The sequence below is a fragment of the Gordionus sp. m RMFG-2023 genome, chromosome 5 (genome assembly GCF_954871325.1).
Source record: "Gordionus sp. m RMFG-2023 chromosome 5, tfGorSpeb1-WG-v2, whole genome shotgun sequence".
In the NCBI taxonomy this organism is placed as follows: Eukaryota; Metazoa; Nematomorpha; class Gordioida; order Chordodea; family Parachordodidae; genus Gordionus; species Gordionus sp. m RMFG-2023.
In genome coordinates, this window is record NC_088779.1 from 2,620,102 (window position 1) to 2,632,441 (window position 12,340).

General features: G+C 32.2%; 1 protein-coding gene across 1 annotated transcript; it reads right to left on the reverse strand.

Moving 5' to 3' along the window:
• Positions 1 to 9,630: 9,630 nt before the first annotated feature.
• On the reverse strand, positions 9,631 to 11,981 carry LOC135929745 (protein AAR2 homolog). The gene is made up of 3 exons (XM_065466448.1): positions 11,805 to 11,981; positions 11,654 to 11,754; positions 9,631 to 10,645 (listed from the first exon to the last, which is right to left on the reverse strand). Exons 1-3 carry the CDS (start codon positions 11,969 to 11,971, stop codon positions 9,717 to 9,719), a joined length of 1,197 nt encoding a protein of 398 aa, XP_065322520.1. The 5' UTR covers positions 11,972 to 11,981; the 3' UTR covers positions 9,631 to 9,716.
• Positions 11,982 to 12,340: the final 359 nt, after the last annotated feature.

A 12,340-nucleotide genomic window follows, 5' to 3' on the forward strand; every position in this document is an offset into this window, starting at 1 on the left:
AAAATTTATGGAAAAAACTTGTATAAATTATATATAAGTAAAGCATAAAATGTGTTAAAAGGGGGATTTTTACATATAAAATTATTTGACTTTATACTAAGGTATTGTAATAGCATAAATAACAATTTTATTTATTCATTCATACATTTAACTTTTCTATGATATTTCACATTCGATCAATTTATATTGTATTAACCTAGATGTTTAAATTTATAGATAGTTTAGTCGTCATAATTTTAAATTTAAATAAAATTTAAATTTTCTTACCATTTGTCGTACCACCACCTCCCTGTCGTTCACGGCAAAAATGGTCTGAAACATATGGTAGGTGTTCAAAACATGATGGAATATATTTCCGGTTAAAATCAGATTTTTGAATTTATTTAAAATGGTGATTGAAAATATAACACATAATTTGGGGAAAACGCATTGACGCTAACATATATAAATTTTCTAATCTAGGGATTAACCATCTCTCCCAAAATCCTACCTTCAGCCTCATCGTGGCGGAAGAGTGGCAACGTCTTTTGGCGGCTAATGGAGGTCTAAAAGGTTCCCTGTGATCTGGATCTAGAATAGGATCCCCGTCTCCTCGACGAGGTGTAAAAACCACTTAAAGAGGTTGATGTCAGGAACGGGCATGCGATTGTAAAAACCTTGCTACAAAATTTTCCTATGTTTACAACAAAGCATGGGCGGGGTACAGCCCAAAGTACCCCGTGGGCCTCCTCATCCGCCTACGACAAAAAGAAGGATGGGAAACCTGGTGGAACCACTATTCATGAAAATGAAACTTATGACGGCCATAAACGACCTGATAAAAAGCGGAGAAACCAGTTTACGGGTGATCGAGTTAGGGTCGCGACATGGAATGTTGGGAGTATGACGTCGATGTATTGCACAGAAGGCATATAGATGTGTGCTGCATACAGGAGACTTGATGGAAAGGAAATGGGAGCAGAATGATTGGCAAGGAGTAATGATGGTAAGCTGGAGTTGGGGTATTGGTTGCGGAGAAATTGGTAGACAAAGTAATCGAAGTGAGAAGTCTAGACAACCAGATAATGGTTATCAAGATGATTTTTGGTAGAAAGCTATAATATATTATCTCGGCATATGTTCCTCAGGTTGGAAAAAGTGAAGAAGAGAAAGATATATTTTGGGACAGTCTATTGGGGGTGACATCGAGACTGGCAAATGGAGAGGGAATTATCCTGGCTAATGATCTGAATAGACATGTGGGGGCGAGTAGTAGGTTAATGAATTTAGCCAATCAAATTGTCACAGAAGGTACTATTCCCGAGGACTGGTGAAGAAGTATAATTATCCCAGTATACAAGGGGAAAGGTGGTCCTTTAGATTGCGGGTCTTACAGAGCTATTAAACTCTTGGAACATGCAATGAAAGTATTTGAGAGAGTGTTGGAGAAGCGGTTAAGGGAACAAATTAAAATTGATGAAATGCAGTTTGGTTTTACATCGGGAAAAGGCAGAACAGATGCAATTTTTGTGGTGAGACAAATTCAGGAGGAGTATCTTACGAAGGAAAAGAAACTCTATTATGCGTTTGTTGATTTGGAGAAAGCATTTGATAGGGTGCCGCGTGAGATTACTAGATGGGCCTTGAGAAAATCAGGTGTGGAGGAATGGTTGGTTACCGCAGTGATGGCAATGTATGTTGGAGCACAAACAGCAGTAGACGAATTATGGTGATAGTGACAGCTTTGAGGTGAAGGTAGGACTTCATCAAGGATCCGTGCTGAGTCCATTATTATTTATCTTAGTAATAGATGTGGTGGCTAGAGAAATGCGTGAAGGACTTCCCTGGGAGATATTATATGCAGATGACCTTGTATTAATGGCAAACAGTGAGGGAGAATTGAGGGATAAAGTTAGTAAATGGAAGATGACTATGGAAGCAAAGGGCCTGAAAATGAATGCATCAAAAACAAAGGTGATGATGATTGGGGAAAATCTAAAGACGGAGGAATCCGGTAAGTGGCCTTGTGGTGTATGTGGGAAAGGAGTTGCTAGAAATTCTATCCAATGCACCAGATGCCAGAAATGGGTTCATAAAAGATGTAGCTGGAAAAAAGGCAGTTTGATGTTAGAAAGAATGACCTTTATTTGTAGAAATGCATGAAAGGGATACATAATAATGATAACCTAAAAAATGGTGGTCTGGATATTGGCAATGGGTTAACTCTAGAAAAAGTGGATAAGTTTTGTTATTTAGGCGATATGCTAAACGCAGATGGTGATGTAGATTCTGCCCTTGTTGCAAGGATCAGACAAGCTTGGAAGAAGTTCAGAGAGATGTCGTCTATTCTTACAAATAAAAAAGTTTCTCTGAAGTTAAAGGGGAAAGTTTACGGAAGCTGTGTGAGGAGTTGTTTAGTTTATGGATGTGAAACATGGGCAATGAAAGCGACTCACGAAGCCAAATTAGAAATAGATGAGGATGGTTAGATGGATGTGTGGGGTATCTCTGAGAGAGAGAAAAACTAGCAAGGAATTGCGAGCAAGATTAGGTATAGAAATGATTGGTATGGTGATGCAACGAAATAGACTAAGATGGTTTGGGGATGTGGAACGTATGACAAGAGATGACTGGGTAAAGAGATGCACAATGATGGAAGTAGGAGGATCAAGACCTAGAGGAAGACCCAAGATGACGTGGACAAATGTGATAGCGGCGGATATGAGAAGCATGAATCTTACAAGTATTGATGCTCAGGACCGTCAAAAATGGAAAAGAAAAATCAGAGGGAAAACTGGCCTAACCGGGTAAACCTGGAAATCGGCATAAAACGGAGAAGAAATAAAATTAGGGCTGGAGATTTTACATATCGCAATTTTTTCAAGGAAGCAAGAATGTTCTTGGATCATCAGAGGTTTTGAAAGAGTTGTCTAAAAAAAATCGGAATCTTTATTTAGGGAATGGTAATACGGTGGGCAGAGGTCTGCAAATGGCAAAATTCTCAGACCTGGCTCAGCTTGACAGGAATTAAGTTTTTGCCCAGCCCGGTTCGGTTACAATCTGGTTAATATTTTTTTTTAAAACTAGGCCTAAACCAAAACATATGTTTGTTGCACACACCAAAATAAACTGCTATTTATAATCTCGGGGAGCGGAAATAGAAACCACACTATACTTTATTGGTTGATTATGGCATTTTATGAAATATCAGATGTAATCAAATATAAATATGAAAACAAACTTTTTTGCCAAATTTTACCCGGGCCGTTCATTATTTTGGCCAGCTCGGCCTAAAAGTAAACTCAGAGGTTACCTGGCCCGCCCCTGGACCCTATGTTACAGACCGGTGGTATTATCACCAAGGTTTCAAACCAAATCGCAAAACCGGTAATTTTTTAAAAAATTTATAAAAACCGGAACGAACCGAGAAAAACCGTTATAAATTCTAAACCGAACCAAAAATATATGAATATCTAAATTTCTTCGAATAAAACGGAAATGGAACAAAAACCTTTATAAAATTTTAAACTAAAACCGAAGCGAAGCGAACCGAACCGCTATAATTAACGGTTCGAAGCCCTGATTATCACACTTTAACCGAGATAATGTGGAATCTATCTATTTTCAAAGTTGTTTTATCTTGGGCTTTATTAAAGTAGATATGTCCAATAGAGGTATCAATCGATAGCTAATTAAAAGATCAAGCCAATTGGAGGTCAACCTTTTCCTCTTAATGAGCGGTTTAGCCCTGGGGGGAATAGGGGTCAAAAATATTTTTATCAACCAGACATATCGATACGATTTTCAAATTAAAGCTAATTAAAATACCATTTGACTGAAATAGTATTAATCGCATTTCACTTTTAATGGGTTTGATCCCACCAAGTGGGTTGCTATATTAGAATAAGATATCAATAATTAAGTATTTAATATATATTCAGATTGTAGTAAAGCGTGGTTGGGGTGAGGTGGGGTAGGGGGGGATCTGTGATTCCTTCGAATTTATTATCGCGTGATTGAATATGGGCATCAAATAAGATTGAAATATCTTTCGACTGTAATTATAATGGCCGGGTGGCAATAAGTCGAACTAGGACCAACCGAACGCGAAAGTGCTTTTTAAAATAAGATTCCCGAGTATCACTTGAAAACGTAATTACACCTTACTTTTTAAAATATCGAATTATTAATTCTTTTAAATCTCATGATCCCAGATAGTTCTTATTTCCTTTTTCACGGCATATGCAAGATGTCAATTACTTTAAAATTCATATTATCCCAGGGGGTTAAATTTAATATCACATGACAAGATTTTAAAATAGAGGTTTGTATTCTTCTTTATTTGGCACGGTATGTCATGATTTAGAGTGATGAATTGCTCATCACAATGACACCGCGTCTATTTCGCGATTACAAAAAATGATGTCTAACCCTGCGTTTACAGTTACCGCGCATTCAAGGCGAAATATATAGAAATGACCCACAAAAATTCAGCTTCGTGTACTTCGCTGTTAATTGGTGCCCACTGTGTACTTCGAAATAAAATTATGTATCGGTAATAATAGAATTGCTTGTTAATCCCGAAAAGAAAATGTGATTGACAAACCTATTGGTGATAAGACAGAGTAATTTTACCCTGTGAATATTTTTTTAGCGATTAATTAGGTTATGGACGTTAATATTAAAAAAAAGGCATTTGTTTTAACGTTATTTTATTAGAAAACAAACTTGAATCCCTATTTTATTCGATCCGAACTTGAGCTGTTTAGTACTGCATGAATATCAATTTATCTTAAAAAAAATATTCTTGGTCATACAACGTCACTAACACTTAGAACAAACCAAAATAGGGTGTCCTAGTTCAAAAGCTGTTTCGCCTAGGCTAACTAGAAATCGGCGTCAAAAATAAGTTTCTAACCAGGACAGTGCCTAAACCTCTCATATGGTGAAATGATATCCATATTCAGAATTCCAATAATATGGAACGCCATCAGTGGATATGCTCAGGATATGACTGAAATTTTTATGTGGCCCCTAGTTTTTTTTTATATTGAAGAAACGTTTTTGGGGTTGGGTTATAATTTTCATAATTTCGGGGATGTTGTTCGTTCCCAAAAAAAAAATTCCTTTATTTTTTATAAGCGATTTTAATAGAAAAAATACTATAAAAAGGCCATTTAAATTTATAAAAATATTATTTAATTTAAGCATTTAAGGCCGTAATTAGTATTAGTGTTGTTAAACGGCTCGTTTTGAGCCGATTTTTTAAAAATGGCTAATTCAACATTTCATCCTGAAAAATATCACGCAAGCCTAAAGATTTTGTTCATAGAAGGAACAAAGGGTCTAGACATATATTCTCAAAAGCTCTAGGCTTAGATAATATTTTTCTGGCTAAAAAATTGAGTTAGCCGTTAAAACAAATCGATATAGGGTCTCCTAGTTCCAAATCTGATTTGAATGTCTGAACAGAGATATGTTTTTGGAAATAAGACGAGTCAGAACAGTCATTCTTATCTTAATCGACTTTCCGTTTATAATTGATTATGTTAATTTCTCATATTTTATTTTATTTAAAAAAAAATGCAAATTACTAGAGAACTGAGATGACCACAACTACACCAACTCACAGGGCCACTGGAACAAATAACCTATCCTCTATGCAACTGACGATTTTTTAGGTCCTTTATCAAAATAACTATTACATATAAACCATATACATATACACATTTAATTTTAAGGTTTTTTTCTCGTACGATTTATGATATACTATCGTCATCGAACCCCAAACGAATTAATTTTTCACCTATGTATATATATCAGAGTTGTTAAAGGCTCTAGATACAAGTATCTAGATCCTGTATCTAGATATAAAAATGTGGTATCTGTATCTAGATAGATTTTTGATTAAAATATCGGTATCTAGATATTATTTTAGACGATGTATCTGTATCTAGATCCATTTAAAAAGTATCTTTTAACTAAACGGTTCAATTTTTAAAAACGGCCAACACAAGAATTTAGCCAAAAAAAAGTTATGTATGTGTCGAGATCTCGTTAATACATGTTCAAACCTTTCTTCTCTCTATGAGCAAAATCTCCGGTCTTGCGGAATATTTATGGATAAAATATTGGGTTAGCCCTTTCTAAAAAATCGCGTTTAACAACAATTATTTCCTTTTTTTAAAGTTTTATATTTCTTCTTGTTCATTCGAAAAGATTCTTCAGATAGCCACGACAGTACGCGGCAAGATTAAAAATAAGGAATGGGCGAATGAATCCATCCGGCGAAGCTTAATCCAATATCGTCACTGGGGGGAGGGAGGGGTTATATTAGGGAGTTCGAGAAGGTCAAAATTTCGAAGAGACCTCTCAAAATTTTCTAAAAATACAAATTCTGAAGCAAAAAAAAATATGTATTCATTTTTTTTTTGTTGGGTAATGGGAATCAACACGCGCTTTGCCGGGGATAATCTGTTTAACGTTAAAGCGTTTTAATTTATGCTAGTTTCTGCCAAATTTGAGCTGCTATCTTTTAGTGAAAAACTCCGAGACCAGAGTTATAGTTTTGGGCTAAAAATTGGCTTAAACGGCTAAAGATATAGTAATCACCCACTTATCACCAGCAAATAAAAATCTAATGACACTGTTGAATAAATCATTTATACACTTTTCAATTTTTTTTAGATAAATTTAATGGCAATTATACTGCATGTAGAGAGCTTGATATATCAAAAGAATATAAACAATGTAACGATGCTGATGAAACTACATAAAATGCTAATTTCGGGTATTTGATTAGATGCATCAGTAGATTATATCAGATTTATATTATAAATATCACAAAAGGGTATGCTTAGCTTTTGACACTAACATTTTAATTTTTTTTTAAAGTATATACTCAATGATAAACTAGAAAGAAAGAAAGAAAGAAAGAAAGAAAGAAAGAAAGAAAGAAAGAAAGAAAGAAAGAAAGAAAGAAAGAAAGAAAGAAAGAAAGAAAGAAAGAAAGAAAGAAAGAAAGAAAGAAAGAAAGAAAGAAAGAAAGAAAGAAAGAAAGAAAGAAAGAAAGAAAGAAAGAAGAAAGAAAGAAAGAAAGAAAGAAAGAAGAGAAAGAAGATAGAAAAAAAGAAACAAATAAATGTTACATCTCAAATTTTTTTTTATAAAATTATACGAATAGATTCCGATATTATAAATAAATTATATTTCTTTTTTTCAAGTAATAATAAGTGTGGCGACCTTTCTTTAAATAAAAATAATATCTCGCGCTAGTTTAAGATATATGCCTATCAAAATATATTCTTATTTCTGATGGGTCTGTTCAATGGGACACCGGAGATGTTGATACATTTCGTTCCCCAACATACCACCGGGCATTGTCTGGATTGCAATTTACTGATACCAACATTTGAAGTATTTAACTAGAGCTCATACCCAAAATGCAGTTTCTTTATTATTTCCACCACCGGCTTGGATTCCTTTGAACACCCTTCCCACCTCTGTCCAAAATCTAGATATTTAGATAATACTAATATATTTTGATTGAATATTGTTCCCTTGACACTAATGCAGTTAGCATGCGCTGCAATCAGATCGTAACTTTCCGTGAAAAGTGAGAAAGCGAGCGAATGTTGGAGGAAAAATTAATTAAAAGCACTAAACTTTTATTTTTTACTTTCTTATGGTGGGTTAGAAATAGGTTGATAAATTTTTTGTTATAAATTCACAACTTTTAAATAGAGGCTAAATAAAAATTCGTTTTAGGATTTCTGAGGATAAATGATCATCTTTTGGACATGGATTAAACTGAAAATGGCATCGGTCGATATTGTAAATGATAAATACACTCATAAAAAAATTTCAGAGTCGTATTGACTTATGGATTCCATAATTTAGTACTAGAACGTTTTGACCAGGGACGTGAACCCGAACCCGGATACAAAGAATTTTAAATTCTATTTAGTGGAAATTTCGATATAAGGGAACTTAATCGAACAGATTTCCTAAGAGGGTCCGAACCCGCCCCAGATCTATATTACCACGTGGTTAATGAGTTGTCCTTAAATCGGTCTCTGTTTGGTCTGTGCTTTCAAAATTCCCAACCAAACAATTTTAAATTCCTGAACCTGGGTTTGAGCTCACATCCCTGGTTTTGCCCTCTTTCAAAAAATTAAATCTAAAGACCATGGCAATATATTTTTCTACATTCTTTTAAAAATTTTTTTAGAGTTAGCAGAAAATAGTTTTAATATTGCACCACTCGAATTATGATTCTGCACAAAAAAAATAATAATATAATAGGCCAGAATATTTTAGGTTAGTGATGCTTGGTACCTTAAGGTACCATCTATCAAATTTGAATTTTGTTCATTTTTCATTTGGATAGGCACTACCAAATATATTTATAATATATATTTGAAAAATCGTGATTTTTGGAAAGCCTCTATGGCCTAGTAGGCAAGAGCTTGGCTTACTTATCCTATGCTCTCGGGTTCGAATCCCGGGAATGATCATATTTTTTTTCTTATTCTAACTTGGTGGTTCCATCCTTGGGGGGATGATATATAGAAGGCCGGACTCGACCACGTGATTCCGTATTAATATATTAAATAATAAGGGTCTTATTACATTTTAATAAATTTTGGTCGGTATTTAGCAAATTAGATTGGTATTTAAAATATTTCCATACATTCACTTGGTAGTAAGCATCATTAACCAATATTTTATTATGGAAATTTCTGGCCAATCAAATGTTAAAGACGTCACGTGTTAAATTTTATATAAAAATGGTAGTTAAATTATTTGATTTTTCGATATTTTAGACAATTTCCAGAAAAAAAGGAAAAATTTGGTATGGAATGTGTAAAGGGAGAACAAAATAAAGAGTACCAATCATATAATTTGAATGGAATAAATAACTTGAAGAACACCCTGGCACTATTGTCTTATCACTACCTATTACATGCAAAATTAGCGCTAAGAAAAGGGTGAATAAAACACAATTTAGGTCAACAATGCGTGATAGTAGGTTAGCTTCATTAATCATGTTGAGTAACCATCGCAATCGAAACATATAAATTTTTTTAGAACTGGGCAATGGTAGGCTAGGGCAAAAGAATTTATTTCAATATTTTGACAACTAGGATAAATTTATGATATTTTATTTTTTAGGGTGACATTTATTACTAAACCACGCAAAACTTGTAATTTAAAACCACACAAACCTGTAAATAATTAAAAACCTTGCAAATGATAGAAAGACATGCATAACGATGACAAATTCTAAACTACACTAAAAAAAATTACTAACCAAAGCAAATTAAGGAAAACATGCAAAATACACAAAAAGCATAACAAATGGTGAATAGGCTTGAAATATGTTAAAATGACAAAAGCAATAAATTGGTGATTTTTTTAAAAAAAAATAGAAAGTAGTCCTTCATTCTGCTATATTATAAAAATATTATTCCTCTCTCCTGAAATTTCTTGTGGAAGCTCCCTGCGTAATTCCTGTTATTTCTATTGATTACCTGAACACCTGTTGTGGTCTAGGATTGGTCTATATGTTAAATATTGTGAGGTCAAATAAAGGTAATAAAATTGAGTGTCAATATTATAAAACTTATTTGATCGATTATCAAACTGCCGTAAAATTTCATTTAATCATAAATACTAAATATTTTTTATTTATGTATCATAATTTATAATATTATATACAATATTTAATACATCTTTTAAAATGTTTTAATGACAACAGGATATTCATCATCAACAAATTTGCTTGATTTAAAATGGTATCCATTTTTTCTTAAATAGTTTTTAAAATTTTTAGCTCGATTAACCAATTTTTTCCTTCCCTCATCCTCGTCAGACAATGATGGCAGGGATATACTATTAAAAAGTCTATTTAGGGTATTAATTAGAAAATTTTGGGAAGGATCTTCGATAATGTCAATGAAAAAATCAGCTGGGATCTCTTGAATATGATAATAAAGTACACTGATTAGTCCTATATACAGATTGGTATACCTTATAGATCTGATTGCAGTTTCACTATTGCACAATAAGAGAACTAATTTTTTCCACTGGTCAAATGATTCAAAATGATGCCCATATATAAAACATATGAATGAGAATTGTATTTCACCTAATAATTCATGGCCTAATTTTAGATTATCCTCATTTTCCTGAGGTATGATTAAACTTTGAAGGGTGTAGGATGTGTCTAAATTATGTTTAGTTATATCACTAGGATTTGAATTTTTAGGATATAACAAACGTTTAGGTATTGTTGTATAGGATATAGTGTATTCTGGCTTAATATTTAACAAATCATCTATGTTTTTAATATCATTATCGGGCTGAATCTTTGGAAGATTTATGCTTTTATATGAATTATGTTCATTATCATTGTTTTGAGTAGTTACCAACTCTTTAATTGTGCCTTTCTTGGAAGAAATAAATTTTTTGGTGGTATAATCAGGGCAAGATGATATTATTTTTGAATTTAATTTGTTCAATATATCTTTTGTTATGTAATTTGTTAGTGAAGTCCATTTTTTAAAGCTATCATATGGATATGGGGCTAGATCTTGGTCAAAGCTAAGTATATTTGATTTGTATTTAAGTGCTTCCTCGTGACTCAATTCATTATCTAGAAGGACTAATAGATTAATTATTTATGTTTATTATAAAATCAAGACTAAATAACTATAAGTAAAAAATTTTCTATCTAGAAGGACTAATAGATTAATTATTTATGTTTATTATAAAATCAAGACTATATAACTATAAGTAAAAAAAATTCTGGGCCAACCTGGGAAAAAAATAATCAGCCAGGCAAAGAAAAAGGTGGCCAGATAATTTAATAGAGATAAGAGAATATACAAAAAATATTGTAAAGTCTAATTTTGCTAAAATAATTTTTTCTATTGGGTTATAATTTTAATGATGACAATTATTAGGTTTTTTTTATTTAAATTTAATATCACAAGAACCTATTATTATTGTCAAAAATACATATTTTGTAATGTATTAGATACTAAATTTTATGAAGAATTCGAACAAAAGATTTGTTTAGTTATATTTTAGCATGATAAGCATTTTTACATTTTGATATTTGATAGAAGTGATAATCTATAAAGTATATTGAACTACTCCCCATTATTTTTATAGTTATTTATTTGACGTACAACCATATTTTAACAAGATCATTCAGATTTTTAAAAACAAAGCAAATTTTAAAAAATTAGGCCAGGCAACCTTAGCAGAAAAATTGAAATAGAGCGCAGAAAAAATTTTCCCAGGCTAGGAAACTACTAATTTCCCATGAAGCAGGTCCTAAAAATTTAGCATTTGCAGACAACTAATAACAAGATTAGCCCCTCCCCCCAATTAAATAAATTAAGTTGAATACCTTTTCCAAACATTTATAATAAAAAAATTATTTCTATAGTATTGTACATATTTAGCTAATTCATATTCTAAGCTGTTATGAACCCCATTTTAAAAATAACAAACCTAGTATAATTAGTAAATGAGAAAAGGATAAAAGAAAGAATATGCTCAAAATGTGCATATATAATTAATGCACTCCTCTCCCCCTGATCCAAATGAAAAGTTCAATTTATTGCCCTGTAAAAAAAATATACAGTAATATATTGTATAAAACCTTCTGAGTTTTTACACCACTGTTTAATTTGAATATCTTTTGATTCAAACCAATGAAAAAATCCTGATCTAAAAGATGAATTTCCATGAGAATCGTTTGAGCTACGTATTTTGATTATTGATATAGTGAAATTATGAATTTGATACAATACTTTGTAAATATAAAATGTAATCCAGGTGGAATTAATTTAATTCCTTTAAATTTTGTATCTGTATTCCAGCAGTTAATATCTATTCCAAACGTTGTACCAATTGGAAGATCTAAAATGAGAATACACCCACAGTTTGTAGCCAGAGCATTTATCAGATTAGGATCCATAGATGAGCTCATTTTGTCCAAAATAATAAAGTGATTGACATCCAATGTGTTTGAAAACATATTACTATATATTTATTAAATGTCCTATAATTTAAATGTCCCAAATATTATCTGTTTTATAACAGAAAACTAAAGTCTTTCATATAATAGTCAGCGGTATATTTCCTAATTTTGACGGGGGAGAGGCTACGATTTTAATCTTATATATTATCAAAAAATATGATACACCATCAAAACGCTATAGTGCAAATATTTTTAAATGCAAAAAAATCCACTATTTTGTTAAAATCTACAATGGTATAATAAAAATATTTTTTTAAATACAAATCAGAATTCTGATTCTATCTTGGTGCATTTTATTATGTAATA